The sequence below is a fragment of the Lethenteron reissneri genome, chromosome 21 (genome assembly GCF_015708825.2).
Source record: "Lethenteron reissneri isolate LAM-NWPU_2019-01 chromosome 21, ASM1570882v1, whole genome shotgun sequence".
NCBI classification, from domain to species: domain Eukaryota; kingdom Metazoa; phylum Chordata; class Hyperoartia; order Petromyzontiformes; family Petromyzontidae; genus Lethenteron; species Lethenteron reissneri.
This window is the reverse complement of record NC_083799.1, coordinates 5,719,758-5,746,709: the sequence shown is the minus strand read 5'-3', so window position 1 is coordinate 5,746,709 and position 26,952 is coordinate 5,719,758. Positions and strand designations below refer to the sequence as shown.

The 26,952-nt window shown below is 45.1% G+C and overlaps 1 protein-coding gene and 2 non-coding genes across 4 annotated transcripts in view; 1 reads left to right on the top strand and 2 right to left on the bottom strand.

Moving 5' to 3' along the window:
• The window catches only part of LOC133345118 (dynein axonemal heavy chain 5-like), an 82,991-nt gene that overhangs the window by 34,026 nt on the left and 22,013 nt on the right, over positions 1–26,952 (bottom strand). For both annotated transcript variants that reach the window (XM_061555607.1, XM_061555608.1), the window contains exons 15-38: positions 25,452–25,547; positions 24,642–24,815; positions 24,439–24,528; positions 23,430–23,585; positions 23,052–23,191; positions 21,802–21,953; positions 21,133–21,340; positions 19,447–19,534; positions 18,977–19,100; positions 17,523–17,683; positions 14,231–14,323; positions 13,460–13,663; positions 11,962–12,042; positions 10,891–11,295; positions 10,328–10,446; positions 9,201–9,337; positions 8,248–8,410; positions 5,301–5,412; positions 4,140–4,268; positions 3,406–3,605; positions 2,440–2,593; positions 1,719–1,985; positions 1,166–1,294; positions 12–227 (exon numbers count right to left, since the gene is read on the bottom strand). In XM_061555607.1, the coding sequence (XP_061411591.1) occupies positions 12–227; positions 1,166–1,294; positions 1,719–1,985; positions 2,440–2,593; positions 3,406–3,605; positions 4,140–4,268; positions 5,301–5,412; positions 8,248–8,410; positions 9,201–9,337; positions 10,328–10,446; positions 10,891–11,295; positions 11,962–12,042; positions 13,460–13,663; positions 14,231–14,323; positions 17,523–17,683; positions 18,977–19,100; positions 19,447–19,534; positions 21,133–21,340; positions 21,802–21,953; positions 23,052–23,191; positions 23,430–23,585; positions 24,439–24,528; positions 24,642–24,815; positions 25,452–25,547 (3,798 nt within the window). The remainder of the gene's footprint in view (positions 1–11; positions 228–1,165; positions 1,295–1,718; positions 1,986–2,439; positions 2,594–3,405; positions 3,606–4,139; positions 4,269–5,300; positions 5,413–8,247; positions 8,411–9,200; positions 9,338–10,327; positions 10,447–10,890; positions 11,296–11,961; positions 12,043–13,459; positions 13,664–14,230; positions 14,324–17,522; positions 17,684–18,976; positions 19,101–19,446; positions 19,535–21,132; positions 21,341–21,801; positions 21,954–23,051; positions 23,192–23,429; positions 23,586–24,438; positions 24,529–24,641; positions 24,816–25,451; positions 25,548–26,952) is intronic.
• On the bottom strand, positions 9,892–9,980 carry LOC133345401 (U6atac minor spliceosomal RNA). The gene has a single exon (XR_009755439.1). It is a non-coding gene; the product is annotated as a U6atac minor spliceosomal RNA (small nuclear RNA).
• On the top strand, positions 9,981–10,106 carry LOC133345400 (U6atac minor spliceosomal RNA). The gene has a single exon (XR_009755438.1). It is a non-coding gene; the product is annotated as a U6atac minor spliceosomal RNA (small nuclear RNA).

Here is a 26,952-nt window from a genome sequence, read left to right as displayed (position 1 = left end):
CTGGTCCCCACCTTGCGGTCATTCTTAGCATTATTGAGGGCCACCTCAGAGTCCCGCGTCCAGATCATCTGGATGGCCAGGAGGCCAACTTGTGCCGGGAAGGAGGTCTGGAACTCGTGCAGCTTGAAGGCACCGTCCTCAATGATGGCGGCCGCCTGGCGGATGACGGCGTGCACTGTGCTGCGCACGCCGGTGAGCAACGAGCCGAGCCACGTCTCCACATTCCCCTGCCACCCGCGCCACGGTCGCACATCAGAAGAATCAGAATATTCATTTACACTGGAGGAATCCGATGAGGTATAAAGCTCTTTTTCACACATGTTCAGTAGGGGTATCATGATCACAGCGCTTTGGTTCCAGTGATTCTTGTGCACTCAGCTATGTAGGGATTTGAAAGCTTTTCTAAATTTCAACGAGTTAATGCATTAGCACGTTTTGTCTATACGTCTGTCTATCTGTAGCGAGGGGTCATGATAACTCTCGTGAAAACGATGCAATGTAAATTATATTTTAGTATAAAGCTGTGTTGATATTAAGGACTTTCCATAAAAAAATGGCCAAATTCGATTCAAGGTTTCCCAAAATTTGGAGATAAAAACCAGCAGTAAAAGTATTTGCCTTGCTGGTTGAGGGAGATGACATCATACATTATGCGTGAGCACCTCGCTTCCCTCCTGGTGAAGTACTTACACAAGATGTCAGTTTGAAAGGTAATGTTATTATCGCTAATTAAATACTTACAAGGACTAAAACATGTTGCAAAGTATGGCGCAATATGTGCATGTGCATGATTTTTCATTCTTGTTTTGTGTTAAATTCACGACAACACTGTAATGCTTTGCCGGTTCGTTGGTACAGTGAGTCCTTAACCGTGGAATGCGTGATAGTAGTGGGTGAGTAATTGTTCACATCCACTCACAACCTGATGAATTGTTACAATTAGATGTTGTAATTAAATTCCAGAATCTATTATTTTATTTTGCCATCGCGGTTTATGCAGCAGCTTCAGCAGGTGCATGACTTACGTGAACCAATTATATACAACATACAAGAAGTAGAGTAAACAAAACCATAAACTATGCCTGTACCATGAGCAGAAGCATAACATTTTCACTGCATTATTTCATGCGGAGTAGTGAATAATACATTTTAAAAATGTACTTACCTGGGCCATGACGGGCTCCACCAGGGTGACAGATTCACCCTCCTGGGACTGGATGCTCAAGATCTGCTCGTAGTTCTTCTCGTGGAAGCCCACTTGGTTCACGTTATCGAACAGACCGAGCAAGTGAGCCTGCACGCATGCGTACACGCGCATACTCAGCGACACGGCAGCCTCACCGCATCAGCAGGTACTCGCACACAACATCAACAACTGCACTGTCATTGCAACCAAAGGGCTCTATGTGGCTTTCCAGTAAAATATGCACGTTCAAAGCATCTAGACGCAATTGTATCAAGAGATGTGTTGTAACAAGAGAGGGTTATATTCTAGAAGATTAGATTGAGGATGGGATGAAATATCAGAAAGTGGAAGGATTTTTTTGTATGGGGAAATGATGAGGGAGGCAGAGGAGAACAAAAAGTCTTCCGCTTTTCCTCTTCTCTCTCCTTCCTTTCTCCGTCCCCCCCACCACCACCACTCATTTCCCATGTGTGTGACACGATTTGCAGGACACCTATCCTTAACCCTATCTGTGGCACGCACACACACACACCTGTATTGTGTGCGGATCTGACGCCTGACCCAAGATCTCCAGCAGGGCCGGGTCGGACACAAAGAAAAACCTGGGGAAGACCAGGCGCTTCTTCTCCAGGTAGCCCGTGAGGCTCTTCTGACACATCTCCAGCTGCTCTAGCAGGTGTGGTAGCAGCTGCGCCAGCGTCTCGTCGCCCACGCAGCACACAACAATGCCCGGGATTTCGTGTGCGCGCTGCATGATCTTCTGCCACGACTTATCGATGTTCTGGAATCGCTTGGCTTCCTAAAAGTGTGCCCACAAACCGACAACAGCAGTGAAAACGAAGTGGTTATTTATGCTAACGTTTGTGATCGTTTAGTGGGAATGGTGGTGCTGTGGTTAACGTGCATGCTCTTGAACCCGATGACCTGAGTTTAATTCTTGGCTGTGGCTACCAAGGAAAAGGATTTACAACTTAATTCGTCTGACATAACATCTCATCTGAAGCATTGAAATATAACAGTATCCAGAGATATCTGAACTGGTTCCTGGGAAACAACTCCTCTAAACGAACCTGCACTGGGCAACATGGTGGTGAATCATGGTGGTGAATCATGGCCATGTAACCCCTAAAAACCACAGGCATGGGAAGACCCTCATCCAACAGTGGATTGACAGAAAGGCTGTACGTGTATATGGATTACATTGGGATTTGAGAAGTGTGGATCGTGTGTCTAGGGCAGGAAGTAGGACAGACCTGGGGCAACTGCTTGGCAATGTCTCCACCAACGAACACAGCCTCCAGGTAAATCCAAAGGTTCTGCACCATCATCCAGTTTTCAATGATCTCCGTAGTATTGGACAACTTTTGCACCCACTGCTGGATGGTTGGCTTGAAGGGCACGTTGTACCTGCAGCAGCAAAGATAGGGCATCGGTTACACAGTAGCTGTTGTAAATAAATGCTTTGAACATAGTCAACATAATCATGTGTTTAATGTCTCAAATCTGTAAATAATGAGAATATTTATACTCATACTCATGAAGAGAATATTTATCATAACAGAAAACTCAGTGCAGGCCAGAAAAAAAGTTGCAAACATGTATATAAACATGCATTCATCCTCGTGCAATGTGAAAAATCATCAACAATTCCTGAAGAACTGCTGAAGGACCTCAATGCAGTTCTTTAGAAACTGTTGGTTTTTACATAATTCTCGAGACTGAGTTTTTTGCACACATTTCTGTGTGTTGTTAATCAGAATATTTACATCTCAATATTTATCAGATTAAATCGAATTAAGTATATTTTGCAGTATCAATTTCATTACCACAAAAATAACAAGGCTCGTTTATCAGCCATAAAACGATTCACCGCCCCCCTCTCCAAGTGATTCAAGGTTGTGGTTAAATGCAAACTATCTTTATGGCAAAAATGTACCATCTAGTTTGTCTTTTTTATATTTTTTTCTATCCAATTGGTACTTTTGTTGGCTGCTTTAGCCTTAATGTAATATTAACATGTAATGAGCATAACCCCTGATGGTCATCCTCTCAGACATGTTCACCCCTTTGTGTGCTATTCCATCACCAGCCATCATCCCAAACCATGCCAAGATGAATCAAAAACAGGATTTCAATGCCTTGAATCGGCAGCTCCAAATGTCGTCATCCTCTATCAGCCCCCCCCCCCCCGCAAGCTTCTACGCTTCTCTCCCAATCACCTGTTGCTCATGAGCGAGGCGAGCACCATGAGGCTGTCTTCCATGAGGGCCACTTTCTCGGCCGTGTCGCTGCCCTTAAGCAGCAGCTCGCCGCGCGTCTTGAACGGGGCAAACGTGAAGCACTGACTGCTCCACTCGCTCACCACGGCCTTCAGCTTGGCGTCAATGTCACGCTCCTTTATGGCGCTGATACAGATGTCCTGCACAGCGATGATGATGACGACAAACCGTGCATTGAGAAATCCAGCTCCCCAAATTCTGCAGCCCCCTTGACCTCTCTCTACACAGATCCGCTTAATGCAGTCAACACATGGCAGACTCTTTGAAGCTATAACTTTTTTTTATAGCCCTTTAGTTAAAGAAATTACGTTTTTTAAAAACGCTTGCTCAACCACGTGCAAATTAATAGGTAGAGAATCTGTACACTGATGGATTAAAACCTCCCCAGGCTGTGTTGATCATAGGGGTTGTTTGACCATTCTTCACCACAAGGGAGAAGTGACATAATGGCTAACATCAGGGGCAAGTGATATCTGTACCAATCATAGATGCCCGCCCAACTCACACTGACCAGAATGGTGAAGTACGGTCTAATAGCCACCATGGCATGGGGAGGTCTTTATTCAATAGCACCATTAATAAAGAGCTGATAAATACTGTGTTCATCATTAATCACTTCAAATAACGAGCTGAGCACGTTGAATTGTGTGGAAGATAGGAAGAGTGGGCGGTACCTCGATGTCATCCTTGAACGTGAGAAGAGGAGCCTCCATGATGTTCTTGAGAGCAAAGTGGTCCGACTCGATGTCAAATGTGTGTCCAGTTACGGTCGTGATGCGCTCCCAGTGTCGCGACATCATCGCCTGGGGCAGTACGGGGGCGCAGACAGGCGACGGTTAGTGTCTTCTTCCAGAAAAAGTGACCGCAAGCCGGAACCTGGGACCAAAGTTTGTTGTCCTTCCCCCACACCTCTGAATAGCACGGTTGGCTACGTATGGTGCAAAAGACATTCAACATACATACATACAGTAGGTGACAGTGGGACACGGGAGAAGGTAAAGGAGAGTGGAAGAGGAGGCATGGGGGCCAATGGTTATACATTGAACTGTATTGTTGACAATTATTAAAACTGTTATTATTCATATTACACTGCATTACCCCGGTGTAATAATGATCGAGTCTCAACTCGTTTCTCAGGAGCGTCCTGCTACTTGTTTGCTGTAGGGGGCGATACATGCTATGCATTTTCCAATTAACAAATATGTAAGTTTTCTAATTTGGACCATGACACTGACAAATGGCGGCCTAGCCTTCTTCGAATGACATCACGGGATCTTTAACGTTCACTCTGAAGCAAACGGTGCATATTTTTTTTATACAACCGCTGTATTAACTAGTGCAGCCTGCCGGATTCGAACTGTGAACCTCTGCAACAAGCGGCTGGGCCATGTCACTGCCCCTAATAATATAAGGATTCTTTAGACAGAAAACTGAGATAGGATGTGGTGTAGTGCTTGTCCTAGTTATAATAGTAAACTGCATCCGTTGATGGTGTCGTTTAGAAGGAATACCAGTGCAGAAGGCAACCGGAAACCACGTCAACCATTATTCCATAGCTATGGTTCAAGAAGCTCAATAAGCCATAGCTATGAAGAGGGGGACTGGGACAGGATGGGATGGAAGGAGATTGAGCTATGGACCTGCCCTTGGACAGAAAAATAGACTAAGTGAGAGGGAGGAGTAGCAAGTGAAGAAAATTAATTTTGGATAAAGATGTGTACCCTTAACCTTTTATTTCTCCTTCTGCATCGGCAGAGCAAAATAGTCAAGGAAAGTGGTAGTTATTTCTCACAACCAAAGTTTCCATTTGGTGATGCTAAGTTACACAAATGGACCTTATTGGCCATCATCTCCAGCAGCGGACACGTCTCATTGAAGTTGTCGATCTTCTTTTTCAGGTCCTCAAATGCCTGCCACTCCTTCAGGGCCTTCGGCAGCTTGCGGCACCTGGCCAGAGCAACAAAAGTCAACGGCAAAAATAATTAGATTTTTTCAAATATGCAAAAACAATGTACATAGCAACTTAATGTAATCACATCTCAAGATGCTTTATATACATTTTTTATAATTACAAAAGGTAAAAGTATGGAAGGTGGAGAGGGGTTCAGGACAAGAAATCATGGGAGAGAGGAGAGATGGCACCACTGCGGCACAGCCCGGGAGGAAGCAACAGGTGCTCAGCACCAACAGAAAGAGCGAGAGCACCAACAGAACAATGAGCCATAGACACAGCCGAGGCAGCCAGGGCAGTACACTCCCCGGGTTACGGAAGGGTTAGGTTTCCGAGAAATATCCACAACCCTAATTTTCCGTATGTCGGAAACCATTTTCTCTCAGTCCTGTATCACGCTGTCATCCGTTTTCTATTGCTACCTGTATCGTATCGCTGTACATACGCTCTGCACTTCCTATGATTCTGTGAAATGCAATAGCACTACCCATTATTAAACTAATGGAACATAAACTATTTCCAATTGTTGATTTTAATATTAATATTAATTGTTAATATTAATTGTTAACACTTCCGAATGTTTACCGTGCATTCGGCAAGGCCTCGAATTCACATACAAACACATACACGCACACAAAGACAAAGGTGGAGTAGGCTTGTCTATAAAGACAAATATCTCCCATATAACCTTAACAGACTGTTGGGGCAAGTGCTGTTATCGAGCACCTATAAAGGCCAGCAGGGCACACGAGAGGGTGGGTGGCCAGCACCACCCCCGGCCGCCTTTGTCTCCCCAGTGGCCATGTTTACACACCACACCAGGTACTAATTTGAGGCTCAGTCGACCTAGGGGAGGCCCAGGACCAGTTCAGATAATCGTCACTGGTGTTGGCCATCAGCGGGAATCGAACTCGTGTAGCCAGGTTCGTAGCGCAGTGCACTAACCGCTACACTACCGCTCCCCACTACAACAACAACCGCCATTCACCACTAAGTGGCGTTGACGTCACCACGACGCTTGTGCCAGGCTATATGCACTTTGAGGCCACGTGAAGTATCGAACGCCTGCTGGCAGGAGGTCACGGGGCAGACCCAGGTGCCACGGGTCGACTGACTGAGATGACTGGCTGATGCACCACCTGTGCCCCTACTGTGCCAACTTGCTGTGCTTTAGCCACCCGGGGCTCCGCTCGTTGTTGTGAGTGTCGCTCCTCCCCCCTCCATTGTTGTTGGAGGGCGACTGCCTCCAACTGCCCAGTAGCATCCTTCAAGAGCCTCCTCCACAGAGGCCGATCTTGACACCGCTGGTACCGGTCATCGGCAAGTCCACTCAGCTCCACATCCTCTTGTACCACATCACTCCATCTCTTCTCTAGCCCATGCCATGCCCATTTAGTCCCCTCGATCTGGCCGAACAAAAGATGTTTAGGCGTGCAGTGACTGGGCATGCAGGCTACATGACCCAGCCAACACAGCCTTACCTGCCGGAGGAGCTTACCGATTGGACTTTGTCCAGATCTTTCAAGGATATGTGAGCTCCTCACACAATCCAGCCAGGTTAAACCCAGGATGGATCGAAGGCAGGCCAGCCTAAATGTTTCTAAATGGCGAAGATGTTCCATTAGGGGGGTCCACGTTTCGCAAGCGTAGAGAAGGGAGGGAATGACTGTGGCCGGGAAGACCTGAAGCTTCGTGCGGAGCGACAGACCAGGTAGCTTCCACGCAGCGTTACGCAACCAATGAAAAGATAATGCCGCTCGACTGATTCGGAGTGAGACATCTGCTGTCAAAACGGAGCCGGTCATGAACACACTGCCAAGGTATGAAAAACTCTCCACTCTCTCCACAACTGCCCCATCACCAATTGGGAGTTGTGGGGGTGGAGTGTCCGATGGTACAAAATACCCAGGCAGGTGCTTAGTTTTGGTGGGGCTGATGGTAAGTCCCCACCTCTTAGTGGCAAGCTCCAGGTTCAACATCAGCACCTCCAACTCCTCCTCTGAGTGAGCAGCAATTACCAGATCATCGACATACGTAACATGGTTGAGTAATAGGGAGCCATCCCTCGACCGCACCCAGGCATCGATCAGCCTCCCATTGTATCTGTACCAGATGGAAATTCCTCCGGTACAGCTATTAAAGGCTTCACGAACTACGTGGTTGAAATAGATGTTAAATAATGTGGGAGCCAGAGGACATCCCTGTCGCACCCCAAAGTGAACAGGGAATGGCTCCGACTCCCGGCCTTGTAGTTTTACACGGGCCCGCTCACAATCATGAAGGTCCTTAATGATTGTGAGCAGCGGGTCAGGGACTCCGAAAGCACAAAGAACAACCCAGAGCCCAGGCCTACTGATGGTATCATAGGCCTTGACCATGTCAATAAAGCAGAGATGTAGGTCTTGTTGGAATTCCTTACACCTCTGCTGTAGCAGACAGACAGAAAATATGGCATCTGTGCAGGTCCGCCCTTTCCTGAAACCCATCCAGTGGTCCAGACTGTTGTTATGATGTCATGTAGGGCTGTCTGTGCACAAACGCCACCCTCCTTCAGCATTTTGCTTGGGAGATCATCTCTGCCCGGTGCCTTTCCTGGTCTCAGGCTCTGGATCGCCTTCAATAATTCCTCAACAGATGGCACCTCAGCCAGCCACTCACAGGGGGTGACTTCTTCTTCCAATATTTGAGGCAATGCAGCCTCATAGCAAACAGAAAACTGGGACCCTTAAATAACGAATGACATAGGTGTAGCTTCCCCCTTCGCTTTTGCTATCATCAGTGAGCCCCACTACCCCCTCCCCACTGGGGTCGCTCCACCCGCCAGTCCCTACTTGTTCTGGAAGTCCAACAGCTCGTTGTTGATCTTCTCGATGTCGAGGTCGCTCCAGAGGATCTCGTAGTATCCGTCGACGCTCTCGATGACCGTGTTGTAGAGCCCGTACAGCTTCTGTAGCAGCGCCAGCTCTCGGCGGATCCGCTGCAGCTCGGGGTAATCTGCAAGTACAGGAGCAGTGGTTATGGGTAAGGGCGTGGGATGGAGGGTGGTGGATTGGTCGCAAAGTGGTATATCATTATTCATGACCGCTTTCCCTTCCCTAAATTGACACAGATATATTTTCTTGACATTATGGTTATCCTTTATATTTTTTACTTGGTATTTTCGAACAAAGTGACTAGGTCAAACATTTCTGGAGAAGTCATGTAATGAGCAATAAGATACAATTACAATATGATGAGAATAAAAAAAATATCTCAACAATTCCGCATTTCAAGATATTGTATGGAAACAGTGGGCTCATTTATTGTAGAGAGAGGCAGTCACATGCAGAGGAAAACATGTTTTTTTTTGCCTGGATTTTAACAGGGGCAGGAAGTCAATATCACACATGGCAGGAGGAAAGGAGTCCCAGATGATGGGGCAGCAGAAGAGAATGAGTGATCTCCCACTGAGAGAAAGTTCACTGAGGAGCTTTGACAGAAGGTTTTGATTGCTGGAACAGAGAGTGTGAGGAGGATCTTGAAGACAGAAAGTGTGATCTGGAAATTGAGCTGTGATAGAAATAGGAGCCAGTGGAGTGATCAGAGTATTGGGGTGATCTGGTTTCATTTACAAGTATGTGTGAGAAATGTGGCAGTGACATTTTTAATGAGATATTTATTGAGAATTCTGGCAGTCATAAAATGACGTAATTCAACATCTGGTGGAAGCATATTGAGAAATACGAATGCCAAACATTGATGAATCTGCACGGTACATCTGACACAGGACGATCACGCAACGCACCTGTGACCGGTAGCCCAAAGAGTTCCTCTCCACCCGAATAGGTGGTAAACTTCCGCCACAGGTCGTCAAACCGCATCTGGCACATCTGCAGTCGATCGCTTGCCTCCTGTGGAGCGATCCCTGCCTCTCCAGGCCCCCTGATACGGACACAAAATGTGTAATTATTCAACTAAGATAACTGTCAACATTCAAAGTGATTTCCTGTTCAAACAATTGAGGTGGTACTCATCTCCTGTTTACAGCCCTGAGACAGTGTTGGAAATTCTACATTCTACAGAGACAAGTCTATCCAGAGGTCAACTCCTGTTGACTTCCCGTGTTACCGACCTCGGAAGTATGATCGTCTGAATCAACCCCCAATTACTTTTGTTATGCAGCAATTTATATGACAAAGTGTAACCTCTTCCATGGGCATTCTCTGACACATGGGGGTTCTGCTGTCAGAGATCTCCAAATGGATCCTGCATCTCGTGACATGACGCTGGTAGCACAGTTGGAATATATTGGGGAAAAAGACAACAAAAATAATACAGATATCATAGCATTTGCTGTATAACTGCTGAGAAGCCAAACACGGAGGGACATCTGTATGGAATTGTAAATAACAATACACATATTCTTGGTTCTTTCAGTAAAGTCACGTAGAAGGGAAATAATAAAAGAATAAAAATATAAAACAATAAAGATTCTCACAAAAACATGGTTAGATGCCACGAAGTAGGTGGCAATGCCTTCTACCATATGTGTTGTAAAGACCACATGGGTCTCTTCCATCCTTATGTGTTGTATGAAAGGAGAGAAGGTTAGCACTCCCCTTGATAAGGACGGAAGAGACCCTTGTGGTCTTTACAACACATATTGTTAAGGCATTGCCACCTACTTCGTGGCATCTAACCATGTTTTTGTGAGAATTTTTATTGTTTAATATTTTTTTTCTTTTATTATTTCCCTTCTACATGACTTTACCAAAAGAACCAAGAATATGAATCCCTGCAGTCACGAAAGCTTTAAATCAAAACAATACACTTATTTATTAATAAGTGAAAGAAATAGCTTCACAGGAAGCTGGTTGCAAAGTCAAATGAGCGAGCATACATGAGGACAGACAGGAGGATGGCTCCACTCACTGGGTGTCGTAGTCGAGGTGGAAGGAAGAGAGGTCTTGGTGGAACTGCGCGACACCGGTCAGCAAGTCGGCCTTCATCGTAGGTTGCAAGACCACCAGCGTGTTCTGCACCTGCACACTCTGCAGGGATCAAGGGGTATCATCTGTAGCTCCCAAATATCTGGGAAGCTCAACTGGGGACACATGGTGAACTGGAAGACCCTCCATCTATCAGCACCACAACATTTTACATAGCCACGCCCACTCAACTACTAGTCCTGCCCACATAGTGAGTGGCCATTCATCTGACATTGGCCCCACCTACTACTCATCTGTTTGGGAGTTGACCAAGCCCATCTTTCTTCCAGGGTCGATCAAATTTGTACTACTTTGTAAAACAGTCGAGACTGTTTGTCCTATGCATAAATTAACTTCTGCCAGAGGAATAATTAATTTCCACTACCGTGTCATGGATGTAAACATGAAATGAGCACTGTTTCAATGCTCGTTTGAGCAAAAAAAGTATATATTTTAAAGAAGAAATAGGTTCCTAGTCTCTCCTTTAAAGCAACGACAAGACAATACCTGGGTCATGAGGTTCTTCCAGCAGTACGCAAGGCCATCCACGCGGTCAGCACTGCTGTCGCGGAACGTGAGGTCGTATTTGGCGAGCATGGCGAAGGCCTCCTCCACAGGCCCGATGGCCGATTCCATCTGAATCTCGGCGGCGCGCAGCTCGGCCAGAACCGCCATCGCCGCCCGCACATCCTCCAGGTCACAAATGGGCCTCGCCAAATGTTTGGCCATGGCCTCGGAGAAGGCGAGCACCTCGTCGGTGGAGGCCGACGCCTTACGGTTGAGGGCGGCGCCAAACGCACGCTTCCACGTGCGGCACTCCTGCACGAGCGCCAACTTGAGTGGCTCGGTCATGGCAAGCACCGGCCCCACGGTAAAGTGTGCCGGCAAATCCTGCACCTGCTGCTCCAGTTGCTGTAGGGAAAAGAGTAACCAGGCTGGGTGAGTGCCTGACCTTGTATTTTATTTTGTCACTTTTCTCCAGTTTCATCCCAATTGTGCTATTTGCGGCCTGCCATGAGACGAAGTATCCAGATGCATCTCTTGCACATTAATGCAACTCTTCGTGATAGAGAATGGCCCAAGGAAGTGGATACCACAGGACTGCCTCTGAAATCCAATCAAGTGACCTAGTCCACATAAGTAGAAGGGCAGCACTTTCAAACCCACTCTGCTTTTTCAGAGTAATGTTGTTTGCATGAATCAAACTGATATATGTTTTGTTCTGATAGATGGAATTGATTCAAGTTAAGTGCAGAAACACTTTTAAGGTAAGGAATGTTTAGTGCAGCAATCTTTGGTGACCAAGCTGAGATCATCAACTCATTATGCTGGGCAAATACAGGCAGCTGAAAGCCAGATTTGAACCCAGGATCTCAGCAGTGAAAGCAGTGCTCTGAACTCTGAGCCAACTGGCCCTGTTGAGTGCCTGATATTGTGCTTTACTTTTTGTTGACAATATGTGTGCAAGCTTCTAAGTGGCTGAATGCAGCAGACATTAAAAGTTCACCTACATGTTGTTGACGCTAAACGTGAAGGTGGGTGTTTAGTAATTTACTGGGAGTGATCACATTCACTCACAGCATAGTACACCATCTGTGCGTTAAACTCCGACATGGTGGGATCTGTTGTCATAAACTGCTTCACCATCTCCTCTGGTTCCTGGAGCACAAACATTCGTTCTCTGGTTAGTGAAACCAATATTTAGCACTGGATGTTTGTTCCACAACTGAAATATTGTATGTCAGAAAATTTAATTTTGGCTTAAAACTTTCGTGACTGAAGGAATTCATATTCTTTGGTTCTTTGGGTAAAGTCAAATATATAAAAAAGCATAATAAAAAATAAAGTGAATACAAATTTTAAATAATTTTTTTAAAAGACTAATGTAGACTGTAGCCTGGTTCTTAATCATAGTGAGTGTACTGGCAATCTATAATGTAGACTGTAGCCTGGTTATTAAGTTTGGTGAGTGTATTTGTAGTCTATAATGTAGACTGTAGCAATTGTTATTAAGCTGAGTGTACTGGCAGTCTATAATGTAGACTGTAGCCTGGTTCTTAACCTCGGTGAGCATATTGGCAGTCGATAATGTAGACTGTAGCGTGGTTCTTAAACTTGGTGAGTGTACTGCCTACAGTCTACATTATAGAATGCCAGTATGCTCACCGAGGTTAAGAACCAGGCTACAGTCTACATTATAGACTACCAGTACTCACCAAACTTAATAACCAGGCTACAATCTACATTATAGATTGCCAGTACACTCCAATACAGAACCAGGCTACAGTCTAAATTAGAGTTTTTTATTTGTATTATATTTTAATTCTTTTAATTCACTTTATTTTTTTATTATTTTTCTATCTACGTGACTTTACCGAAAGAACCAAATAATATGTCAGAAAATTCGTGCAACATTTTCAGGCAGACATCTAAAGTCAAGATTTTATCTGCCTAAACAAATGCTATATTCTTGGGTTTTTTCGGTAAAGTCACGTGGGTAAAAAATTAAAATTAATAAAAGTAAAATAAAATAAAAATCACGACGTTTCGGAGGCAACACAAGCTTCCGTCTTCAGGTGGAACCATCACAGCACGCTTGCTGTATCTTCAGGTGGAACCGTCACAGCACGCTTGCTGTATCAAGTACTGCAAGCGTGCTGTGATGGTTCCACCTGAAGACGGAAGCTTGTGTTGCCTCCGAAACGTCGTGATTTTTATTTTATTTTACTTTTATTAATTTTAATTTTTTACCTACGTGACTTTACCGAAAAAACCCAAGAATATGAATCCTTGCAGTCACGAAAGCTTCAAATCTAGAATAAACAAATGCTGCTGGAAAAAAAACATTGGTCCGGAAGGCTGATCAGCTCGCGTTAGCCATAGCTGGCAGTCAAATTCTGGTTGCCGGATTTATATATCGGTGCGTTATCCACTGCACCACTGTTCCATCCAGGGTCATAGGAGCAAGCAAAAAATCCTCTACGCCACCTTCCTCACCCAGAGAGAATTCACCTCAGTAATTACTTCAGTCTCCTCCGTCATTCTTAAGTCTCACTTTGGGTGGAGGGAGGCTCACCTGGCTCCAGAGGCTAGAGAAGCATGAGAAGTTCTTGAGGACCTCGGTGGACTCCACACGAAGAAACGACAGGACGGAGCTCAGGTGGAACATGACTTTGCCCACGTCCTTGTGCTCGGTGATCTGCTTGTCCAGCGTCCGCGGGTTTATCTGCTTGATGACGATATTCTCGTCGCCAAGTTCCCGCGCCACCTGCATCTCCAACTAGGGACAGCAGTGTTTATGGAATCTCTCAATATTCCATTATTCTCTCTGGTTGTGTTTGATTAAAATATGACTGCCATGGCCTACATCAGAGGTTGGGAATCTTGTCCTTCCTATGGGCCTAGTAAGACATTAAAATAGCTTTAGTGAGTCACATTCGTTGACACTAAACTTTGATCACTCTAGGAATGTATACATTAACAGTGTGCTCAGAGATACTTGCAAGACAACAAGAGAGTTTGCTAAACTTAGAAACACAGTGTTGCCAGATCAAATATTTCCCTCTAATACCTACTTAATGTGGCTAAGATGATTGAAGTGCCAGGTATTGTTTATGGGTCATTTTGAAGTGGCGGGCCTCATGTGGCAGCAAACCGTATTGACTATGACCTGTGGGCCGTAGGATCCTTACCTACCCTTAGCATAAGCAACCGTTATCTAATATTTTCCCACTAAAAAATGCACGCCCACCTTCAAGTTGCTTTGAGCAGAGTAAATCACTGAATTTACATTACAGGTGCCAAGAGATGAGTTCTGCTGACTGCTGCTTTGATCGATGAGGCTTACCTGCTGCTGCTTCTGCTGCAAGTGAGCGTACTTCCACACCGAGATGTCCTTTGCCATACCCAGCATCACGTTCACAGCTTTGTTCAGCGACGACTAATGGAAAAATGGAAAAAAATTACGCAACCATCGCTGTTATACGTTCAATGACACAGCCTCATGTCCACACGCTTACACATATCCAAACACAAAGTCAGCAATCTTACATTTAGATTTGCAAATAACCAAATGTCACTAATTAGGTCAGATCTCAGAAGTTAAGCAGGGTTGAACCAAGTTAATATTCGGAAGGGTGGCCACCAAGGCTTGCCGGGTGTTGTCAGCAGGGCCGGATCATGGTCCCGTGAGGCCCCTGGGCACATGTCTTTTGGAGGCCACCCCCTCACCCACCCGCTTTCCTATATTGGTGTCTTTCTTGCCTTCCTCCCTGCAAAATCATGCACTAAATCGTCAAAATCTAGCTTTCTGACAAGGTCTGACTCTATTGACATAAGTGGCAATGTGCTGAGACGTGTTTGGCACATGCTACTCTGCAGCTCATTTTTTATTCTGCCGAAAAGGGAAAATGTCTGTTCACCCTGGCAGTTTGTCACTGGCAAAGTTAGAAAAATCCAAAGTGCCACGAAAATATTGGGGAACACTGACTGCAGATTCAGTTCCTGCAACGTCTCAAGCAATTTAGTTGGGCACTTCTCACTCTCAAAGTCAGACATGAAAGACTTGAATTGGATGAGTTCATTGGCAAAGTTCATGTCCAGGTCGGATGGATATGCAGCGGAGAGTGCATTTACCTTTTCCACTATGACATTACTGTTAGACACCTGATCTGATATAAACAGAACTCCAAAGAAACTGGTCAAACGCTTGTAAGTTTCCAAGAGATGTTCAAGGCATGCCACTAGCTTATCAATGACCACATCAAATGTTTCTATTTTGAACTTATCCCTCCCCTCAAGTGTCACACCTAGCTCTGAGCTCTCGTCTGCAAATGTTTTGCATTTGCGTTGAGTAGATAAAAGAAAAAAATAGAAAAGCACATAAAAGAAAATAACCCTAACCCTTTAAAAAGGTTGTTAAAAAATAGCCCTTAGGAGGGATTGTTGAAATAGCCTTTAAAAAGGCTGTTGTTTTAGAAAAAGACTAGCTTTACTACCCGGCTTCGCCTGAGACTTGGATTTTTGTTTTGGATTAATACACGGCCTACGCGGAGGGTGGGGGGGGGGATGCGTGACGTCAGCGGGCACACTGCATGACGCTGCCGCATGCGGGTGACATCACAGATGTGACGTCACCGCTCACTTGCCGTGCAAAATATATCCATTATTGCGCCCCCCCACCCCGCCCCAAAAATACAAAAGTCTATTTTTATACTTTTGCATTGTGTACAGTCTGGAAGCTACCCACATGCCAAATTTCAAGTTTGTTGCATGTCGGGAAGTATGCTAAACATTTCGAATAGACACACATATTCACAAATTTCCCTTTTTTATATATATAGATGCAAAAAGTATCTGAATATATTAATGTGGCGTAACAAGCAAAAAAACAGGCATCTGTCTGTGGTTTACCCTTCCAAGAAAAGTCTTATATACCTGCCTGACACAGAGAGAATAATGTTGCTTGCAATTCAAAAGAGAAGTTTTTTCTCATTGGCTGAACAACCAACAAAGGTTTCTGATAAGTCAGTGAAATTACTTGGTGGAGACTTAGCACATAGGCCACACCCCATCGATGGGGAGGGGAAAAAAGACCTCGTAAGAGCTATTGACAATTTGCATGTCAACGTTAGCATTATCTACTTCCGTGGATCTAAAAACAGATGGTCTATTGAAAAAATTTATGGGGTTTTCCTTAATCTTTAAGTATGGATTGGGTCTATTACATATGCGTTAGTGTATCAAAAAATGTATCTTTTGGCATTTTTTTTATGTTTCACAAAACCGCGGTGTATTTTTTATATTTGATTTGCCAATGGCGAACTAAGCTCTCAACAAACGACGAGCCCTAGGTCTCACTAGCTGGCGTTTTAGTGCAGCTAATTTGGTTGTAAGGGCAGCTAGCTGGCAAAAATGGCAGCTAGCTAACTAATTTCTGTTAACAAGCTGAATCATATGGGCAGCTAGCTAGGGAAAATTGGCAGCTAGCTAGAATAAAGGGTTAGCTAGTTACAGTAAGTCAAATAACTAACGGCTTGCCATAATATGACACCCTTCAAACTCTCCTGTTATGCAGAATGAACTGACTTGTTGGTGAATATTGTATCATGTCACAGCATATTGTAGCATGCCAACCAGTGGCTCAGTTGTACAGAAGCACTGTACTCTCCGAGAGGCTCTCGTTTTAAGCATGCACTGTATGTACCAAGGGGCCCAGGTGTTATGCTGGATGTATGCACCGAGGGGCCCAGGGGCCCTAGTGGTCAGATCACGCTTTAAGCCCCAGGGGCCTAGGGGCCCTAGTGGTCAGCTCACGTTTTAAACACAAAAGGGTCTGGGGGGCCCTCACATTGTAAGCACAGAGGGGTCTGGGGGGCAGTGGTGGTCAGCTCACGTTTTAAACACAAAAGGGTCTGGGGGGTCCTCACATTGTAAGCGCAGAGGGGTCTGGGGGGCAGTCGTGGTCAGCTCACGTTTTAAACACAAAAGGGTCTGGGGGGCCCTCAGATTGTAAGCACTGAGGGGTCTGGGGGGCCCTAGTAGTTAGCTCACGCTATAAGCACCCAGGGGCCTCGTGGTCAGCTTGCGCTGTGCGCACTGAAGGCCCTGGCGTTCAATTTCCTTCGGCATTCTTGGGCCATGCCTGAGGCTTGGAGGCCCCCTGGCAGTCTGAGGCCCCGGGGCACTGGCCCCACTGGCCCGGTCCATCATCCAGCCTTGGGTGTTGCAGGTGGAGGGTTTGTTACCTGGTCAGGAGTTGGCAGAGCTCCATGTCACCCCCTTGTATGTATGGTGGGTTTTCTATGGGTGTTATTATATCCTCTGACATGAAGCCAAACATTCAGTTATGGAATTGATAAAACATCCCAATGCAGAACTCTCCTGAGCAAGAAAAGACATCTTGAGGACCAGGGCAAATCATTGGGATTTTTCCTTTATCTTTATACTTTTGAGGAAAGGAAAGTTAGCCGCCTAATTTTGGCTTAACCTAGGTTTAGGACCGGTTGAGAATGTCATCCGCAAACTGACGTTATGGGGGTCATAGAACTATACTCTAACCAGTGCTAAACCACTCCCCACACACATGCACACATCCTCTCTCAGCACCTCGCCGACCCACCAGGTGGCTAGGGTCTCACCTGCAAGTCGTCGAGGCTGGGCTTGAGCAGCACGTTGGGGATGGCCAGCATGATCTCGGTGCAGAAGACGGGCGTGTGACCCTGCTGCAGTCTCTGCTGCTCCGCATAGGGCCCGGCCGTCTGCAGGCGGCGGCGGAGGGCATCCAGTGAGCGCCGCGTGCCTGCCCGCACCGATAGCGGAGGTGGGGAATACGCATTCAAATTTTATTTGATGCAAATGACCAATTAACCACGTTTGTGTAATTTTGATACCGATTGCAAATTAAAAATGTAATTAAATTGTATATTTCAATGACATATAATTTAGATATTGCGCATATCATTGCGGGCCACGTGGGATGGGGGTCAGGATGAGCTCCACTAGATATCACATTTTAACAGGCAACTCCATGTCGTATGAATCTAATGAATAGACAAAAAAGCTGCTTCAGCTTGTACCATCATAATCAGCCATGTTATATATCCACTGCTGCATGAAGGCCTCCCCAAGTCATTGCCATCTATCATGATCTTGCTATGCAACAATCTCTCTTTCCAAACAAATTAATGTTGCACAAGCTAAACGAAGGTTCAGACTTTTCTCTACATTGTGAGCAACAAAGTAAAATGCAGCAAAATTCAGTTGTACTGTACTAGGCTCCCACATTTATGCTTTCTTCCTTCATCAACCCACAATGATGGACGTGGTGAAGTATGGTCAATAACCTCCATGTTCCACATAGTCTGGGGCAGCCCTCATTCAATAGTGGATTCACAAAAAAGTAGTAAACGTACAATAATGATGCATCAATGCATCGATTGTAATAATTTCTTGCACTCGTAATGCATGAATCAAATTGTGCTCTTCAGATCTGCAGCTTTGGCACAGCACTTATATTATAACATATTTTTTTGGTTGTGCTATACAGCTTTCCAACGTGCGCCTTTTGGCGTCATCTGGTCCAACACCATGTGAGACTAGGCTCTAAGGAAAGCTGTCTCGGGTGTGGACCAATCAATTTCAAGGACAGTGCATACATTATCAAAGTTGTGTATTTTGTTTGCATTCCGACCGCAGGTATTGTGGTCAATGCAAACATGACTCCTTGTAAAAAAGGTGTCAGTTTTGTTGCCAGATAAAAGGGTAAAAAAACAATTATCATATTTTGTTACTTGCAAAGGAGGTTCCAATGGTGCTCTCCAATATGTTTTCTGGTTGTACCATGTGGTGTTCGGCATGTTGTCCAACATCAAAACTAGCAGCAGCCAACAACTGTATATAACTGTGGGAGAATGTCAGCTGCTCCATTTATTTCCTGAAGGAACTCCCCCAGTAAGTGGAGAAAAGCATTGGATGTCATGCCGAACAACATGCGGTACAAATAGAAAACACATCGGAGAGCTGCACTTATATTTGTTGCCAGGCCCCATGGCTCTTGAGTGGTGTTGGCTGTGCCGGGAAATTGGACACTCACAGCGGACGAGCGCCTCCGTGTTGCGCTGACAGATCTGCCCTGTGAAGTTGTAGTAGGCGCACGACAGGCACTCCTGGCAGCGAGTCTTGTGCTTCAAGTCCGGGTGTAGGCATGGAAATCCATCCTGCGGCCGGTTACACATCGACCACCATGAATCACAGTGTATCAGGGCACCACTAAACTATAAATTACAATCAAAAGACAAAGTAATCACTTTCTCAAATGAGCAATGAGGAGGCGGGCACTCGTAGTCACTCCTTTGAGTGCTAAACAGGCTCAATACTGCTTAGTCGAGATCCAATAATGGTAACTGGGTCGTACATAAGCCCATTGAAACCATAGTTTTTTTCAAGAGAGAGCTGTGTTTAAATAGGTATAAAATATGAACAAAACCAAACCCAGTGTGGAAGGAAAGCAGTGCAAATAACACACCAAATGAGGGAATGCTATGGCACGTGGAGCTCGACTACCTTGATATCGGCCTGCTCAGCAGGCTTCAGCTTCGTCTTGAGTAAGTCGAGAAGGTCCAACACAGACTTCTCCACAAAATCGCTTTGTCTGCAGGACCAAATGTAGTTCGCAATCAAAGCATCCGTAATATGCACACAATTCAAGAAATGAGCATCACCAGCATCATTTTGACAATATCATGTTCATATTTCGATTTAAAGCTTTCGTGACTGCAGGGATTCATATTCTTAGCTCTTTCGGTAAAGTCACGTAGAAGGGAAATAATAAAATAATAATAAAACATAATAAAATAAAATTCTCACGACGTTTCGGCCACAACGCAAGCACCCGTCCTCAGGTGAAGAAACAGACAGCTCTGTTTCTTCACCTGACAGCTCTGTTTCTTCACCTGAGGACGGCTGCTTGCGTTGTGGCCGAAACGTCATGAGAATTTTATTCTATTATGGTTTTTTTATTATTATTTTATTATTTCCCTTCTACGGGACTTTACCGAAAGAACCAAGAATATGAATCATGTTCATAGCTGCATAAATAAAATGATGATACAAATCAAGAATGGAAAACTTTAAAACATTTCCAGCACTGACATACATACACCATGGGAAGTTATACCTGGAATGTGTATGCAGCTGGCATAGTAATTTGCCACCCCCTTTTTTAAGTGTAAAACCAATCGATGTAATTCAATTGTGTATGGCACATGAATCTATTTGTTAATGCTCTAAGATTTTCACAAACCATGGCTATACTTACGGAAATGCTCCCATAAATGATGTAAAAAATATGCGGAAATGTTTGCGTTAGTTGCGTAAGCGCAAATAATGCAGCGCGGTGAGGGTGCGGATGAATACCACGGAGCAAGGCGTAGGTCCCGTCTACCAAAACGCCACCTTGACCGAACCCAAGCTTCACTAGGATTAAGGTAAATGGAAATTGTTGTAGTATTACATAATTCGTTTCCTTTTGTAGCAATATGTAATTGTTTGTTTTCTATGCTTAGAACTATCTTTTTTTCCCATGTTTCTATTGCTAGTTTTCTTCATTTTAAGTTTATTTCATGAGATATTTACTGTACGTACTGTGTGTGTAAGTGTGTGTATCTGAATTTGTGTGTAGACGAGACTACTTCTTCTTTGTCTGTGTGTGTATGTAGCATTCGCCCGTTTCTCATTGAAAATAGGCACATTTCAAAATATCACTGTCCTGGTCACAAAAGCAAAGTTTGTGGGGAATAATAGCCATGTTCTGTACTTCTGAGGCATAAGCAATTAGGAAATAACACTTACTACCCAGGAACAAAAAAATTGTTACACTGTTATAAGAACCACTTCTAAAACTTTATGTCAATTATGACAAACTCATTAGATAGAAATTAGTATGCTGGCTGGCAATTATTAAGAGCAATGATAATTTATACAAAAGGTGATTTCTAGACAGCAAATGGTGTGACTGCAACCATAAAATCGATCCTCCCATCATGCTTTGCAAGTCAGGTGACATCAGCCTACTACGTCTGTAATGTGCACAGCCTTGTCCTAGACCACCAACTCTAAAGAATAAAAATCAGTCGTGTTATTTTAGACCGCAGCAGCAGTAGAACAATGATGGAACTGTATATCCGTTTCATCCTTCATCATTGCGCTCATTCGAACCGCAGTGCTGCACATCGATCTTTGAGCACTCACGTGGCCAGGCTCTTGGTGGCGGACGCGACCATGGTCTCGGTGGCCGCCATGAAGGCCAGCATGTCGAGGGGCTCCTCCTCGGGGAGGGTGAGCAATGGTGTGAAGGACATGTCATAAAGCGTGGCCTCCACGCGACACTCCATAATGTCCACCACTTGCTTGGTGGTCTGCTTCAGCTGCACCACCGCTGCCTGGATATCCTCAATGTCTGCAGGTTTTTTGGCACAGGGGTTTGGAAGATTCATTAAGTATTATTATTATTCATTAAGTGTCTGAAACTCGTACTGACTAATCATGTCTAAGATATTCTTAAATAACATATTCAAACAGACTTCCATTCTGTGGCATTCTATTGGCTTTCCAGATCAATATTATTCAGCATGTATTTTTTCTTTATTTTAGTATTCAAATCCAGTAGCATAATATGGCAATAGTGTAAAATAGCACTCTTTCATCACATTACTTAAAATACCGTAGCTACCACAGCCATTGTTCATCCACTGAAAGAGTCAGTGCACCACACAACAAACCCGTCAAGCAGCTCCAATTATCTTGTAGCAAGTCATCACCGTGGACATGAAATGACATTGCCGTGGATTTAATGGCCCATTTGCAGCTGCCCCCCATCTGCCCAATGATGCTTTCTCAGGTCACGTGGGGCTGACTCACAAGTGTCGATGTTGAGCGATGTCCAGGAGATGATGGTGAGGCCTGGCAGGATGGCGTCCTCGACAAGGGCAATACACGGCGTCATGAGCGGCTGTAGTATGGGTGGAATGGAGGACACTGCCTGCGTGTACTCCCTAAGAGCCTCAAGCAGCCTGTAATGGGCCCGGGGACACAAACCCGCGCACCACGCCGGGGCACACACACAACAAAGTCAAGGTGATTTCCTGCTCAATTGGGCATTGAGATGGTACTCGGCTCTTGTTTACAGAACCGGCACCAACGGTAGCAATTCCAAATTCCCATGGCGGAGGCAAGTCTATTCATAGGACATCCACTGTGGTACTAATTTTATTGATCTCGAATGGATTATGCGTTGTCAATCTCTAACCAGCATTGAAACTGGCAACCTTCTGTCGCTCCAGCGCCAACCCACGAGGCTTGATCTTACACACACCCACGTATTGCGCCTATATACACACCACATAGACACAATGCACACACGCACCTACATGTGCGTGCATACCCCCAAACAAACATAATTTACCCATACATAAACACATACATATGTAAGGACAGTACGGGGCCTGGTGGCCGTGGTTAATCATTGACTCGACGAGAACGGACAGGGTCACGTAAGGATAGTACGGGACCTAAGTGGTCATAAATTATAATTGAGACAGGAGGAACAGACAGGGCCAGATGAGGTGAGAGAGAGTTCGGGAAAAGGGGTGTGGCCGGGTCCGAGAGGGGGATAAAAGCCGGCGTGGAGCAGAGCTCGAGGCTGCTGTGGGGGAATCAAGAAACCGTCGTCGCCTTGAAGCGGGCTGTCTTCATCATCTTGGATCAGGGCACCTTATAGTCCTGGAAGGCTATATTTACATATTGTCTACGTGACTGCTATGCGTCCGCTCCTATGTAGTCAGCCAACTACATGGGGATCGTCACGTAGAGTCATAGAAGTTACCAAGCTGGATATAGTCAACTCGCGGTTATCCATTAAAATATCAGTGAGTCGGCGGACTTTATTCATAAATATATATAACTGAACAAGACGGTGTCTCTGAGAGCTACATTACACATACACACAGTGATCACCCATTCATGGTGGTCACCCGTCCAAGTAATATCCGGACAAAACCCTGCTGAACTTTTTAGATAAGACGTGATCACATGCATTTCAGGTGATATGTCCATAGGCTGAACTCAAACACTTATATATATTAAAATATATAAATGAAGGCTGCCCTCACCTTGTGTGGTGCTGCTTGATCTGCTGCTCTTTCTGACATAGGTTAATGACCACCTCGGGCACCTGGAAGCCCAGCTTGTGGAGGTGCTTGGCCTCCATCAGCAGCTCGAAAATAGCCAGGTCAAAGTTGACAAAGAACTCCTGAGAAAGAACATTTCCAATTATGCGATGAATGATTTGAGCTCACACTCAGCTCAGTGATCTTTAGTAGGTATGTAACTGGTTCTTAATTTTAGCTGCCGAGTCTATCGGCAATACAGAAAATATTTCTGCATCCAGCACACTACATCCAATATACCTCTCGCTCAGGTGTCATAGGCATGGAGGTGTGAGGTGGCTAGGGGATAAAAACCTTTCCCCCTCTGGGCAGCTACATTACCTTCTTCTTTGGGTAACGAACGAGCAACGACGCGAGGAGGCTGTTCCGGACTAGGTCCACGGCGCGGCTCCAGGCCCGGTGGTACAGCAGCTCAAACTCCAGCAGCACGGCCGCCATTTTGTTGTAGTTGCGCACGGCGATCTTGCCCTCGGACGTCTGTGTACGCGGCAGCAAAACGTCTGCATTGGAACACTCATTATTGCATCATTGGGCTCTTACCTGGTTTAAAATCAAGTCTAAATGTCGGCCAGGTTACTCAGCGGTTGAACGAGTAGCTCACAATCAGAAGGTAGCGAGTTTAAATCCTGGTTATGGGTTGACTCAGCTCATTCTCCCTCCGATGTCAATAAAATAGGTACCACTTTGTGGGGAATTCAGCAGCGGTTGTCCTATGGATAAATTAACCCTACCATAGGAATATGAAATTTCCACCAATGGCTTAGGGCTGTAAACAGATGAGCATCACCTCAATTTTCATTAAAGCATGGAGTATATGGAGATTTGTATATTCAATTAGATTTTTACTCTCATGATAGACGCATGAAATGGTGACCCCTGCAGCCACTAAAAATGCTACATTCAGCCAAATGTTTAAATAATATGATTGTTGAATCATGACCTTGAATTGTGATAATGCATCAAATCACATGGGGGAAGAATCATTACATGCCTACTAGATATCATTGTAAAAAACATTTTGTGATGTTTTATAAGTTTACATCAAGTCAAAGTGTTGGAGAGGTTGGAGCTCATACTCAACAGTCATGAGCCAGTACTGACATTTCCACATTCCTTTATTGGGGATCAGTCTGTATTGCACTGTAATTGTAATTTTCAGCCCTTTGCCAACCCACTACTGGATGAAGGCCACTCCTTGCCAAGTCAGTTACAGGGCTTTGTTTTTTCAACTGCGCTCAAAGACCCAAGTGATTTTAAAACTCTTGCAACCCCCTACATGAAAACACAAGTTCATAGCCATCTCAACCACAGATTTAAACTACAACCTCACCTGAAGGACGTCTCGCTTGTTGTTCAAGAACTTCATGGGGATGTCGATCTTGCGGAACAGCTGCCGGGCCCACATGATCTTCCCGGACACCTGCCAATCAGCGCCAAGGGATAGGCACAGGGCAGCGTTAAAGTGTGAACGAGTGAGTTCCAGGACGGGCGGCGATGGAGATCGCGATGGTGCTGTGCTGCGGCGAGTCTCACCGGTGGGATGTTGCGCGGGATGGGCGGGCTCTGCTTCTGCTTCTGGTAGGTTCTCCTCACCATGTCCATGTCACGCGCGTAGCGGTGCAGCACCAGCTGGTACTTCTCCATGAGCTGCAGGCGGCCGCCTGCAATCCGCTCAAACTTGCCCAGCAGCTCGAGCATTTTCTCTGTCTGGAGGTGACCCAGTCGTGTGTATATTAGCCGTGCACGTGCTGTGATACACCCAGTGCTGTAGAGGTGCAGTGCAGCTATCAGGCCATTCCTTTAAAGCATCCTGCTGAGCAAAATATACTCCAAGGTGCAATGTCTTACTTGCCAGATGTAACCACTCCTATTTCAGTGGAAAATGAGAGATATCTTGGTAGCATGCAACCGTGGAAATCCTGACCAGCCCGTGGACCACATTGTAAACCAATGTGAAGTTAAAAAATTCAGCGGAGGCATTGAAGACATCCATGCAGCTTCTCCCGAGGCTGTCCTTTGCCTATCAAACCTGGACATGGACTAACAAGTTTCTATACAAAACAATACACAAGAACAATGCCTTACTGAATAGAAGAGCAAATTGAGCAGTGGCAGCGTTGTCCTTGCAGCTGGTAAATCATGCCAAATCGGTTGGTGAGTCAGTCGAGGGCTATGAGAACGATGTTGTAAATGACAAGGACGGTGCCACCAAATTGGCAACAATGTGTTCCACAGTTTGGGCTCTGATTATCACGGTTGGCTAGGTATGGTGTGAAAGAAGTTCAACATACATGATAGTCACGGTCGCACTGTGGAGTGCTTTCATCTTCTCCTGGCACTTACCGTGAGCGACTTCTCAAACCACGAGTCGACAAATGTCTGCAGGCTCTGGTAGAGTCCTTCAGTCTGGGAGCAGAATTCTTTGTAGTCTATGTCAAACTGGTTGATGAAAAGTGACACGTATTTTGATTAGCATTTTTTAATTGGAGGAATAGTTTTCATTGTTACAACATATGCAAGGTTAAATGTTTTATTCTACATCAAAACCACTAAGATGCAATGTGGCCAGGTGGCTCAGAGGTCAGAATCGGCACAAATGAGACCGAGGGTTAGATTCTGTAATTCAGCCATCGTAATTAAACCGGGTTCTTAACTATAATATGGATGACCTCAGTTGGTCCTCAACAACTACACAAAAAAAGGCTATCGCATTAAATTTGGTTTTTCGCTTCATTTGGCAAAATTTCAGCTTTGAAAATTCTAAAATATTGGAATCCCTACCAGACAATTAACTTGTCTACAGCAGGGCATGTGGGAAAGTACAGCATTCCTCATGTGGACGAAAGATCAGCAGTATTTGTGAAATATTCCCTGTTGTGGTTTGTTCTATAACATAGGCTGATGCATTGCTCTATGAGAGACTGGAATGGGTAATTTTTGACATCATGATGCCAATAGTACAATTTGAATAAACATTGACATGTTTTTTTACAATTATAATCACAAATATTAATATACAGAAATTGGCACATCCCCTAAGAGCCAGCTCACTCGGACACGAGTTAATGCAATGTCAGCTCTGAAATCTAGACACTAATGCACTGATCTCTCTGTTCAGTGAGCTGACACTTTCTGTAATTTTCCACCCCAGCAGTGCTCTGTGCTGCTGAGCCATCAATCATTGCACACCAGACTGGGAGCCGATATCCTCCAGTTTCACGGGAGAGTAGGGGCAGTAACACACACCACCCCACTGGAGAGCACAGTATACACTCGCTGCCCCACAACAATGGGGCTAAACATACGTTACAATGGCCACGTATGATAAAATACCCTCGGATTTACAGTAACGTGCAGATACAGCACAGACAGTCTTACCATACATAAAAACCCGTGTGTAGCATTGTCACAGTGCAGTATATGGGAGATGTGGCAGGTGCATGGTGTGAGAATGAGTCGTGGCATTATGAGACCAGTGATGATTGTAAGTGTGTGGTGGTCACACTAATAAAAACAAATGCGTGTTGTGTCCAAATGCAGCTACAGATGCGCTGGTGTTTGTATCGTTAAGTACCAATTCTTAGGAACATTAAATAAGTAATCCTGCCTTTAAGAGTGCGCATCGCCCACTAAATGTGTGGGAGAATTGAGGTCTGCTGAAGGCACATTACACCCTGTACAGTCTCAAAGTATATCGCAATATTATGGTCCCCCATTGCAGAGGATGCACAGTAATCATGTTTATGTCGGGGATGGCTTCCTAAAAAGTGCAACAAATATCGAAACGACCTAAATCAATTGCCCACTTCAGCAACTGTTTCTTGCTGTGGTTGTTCCACCTGAT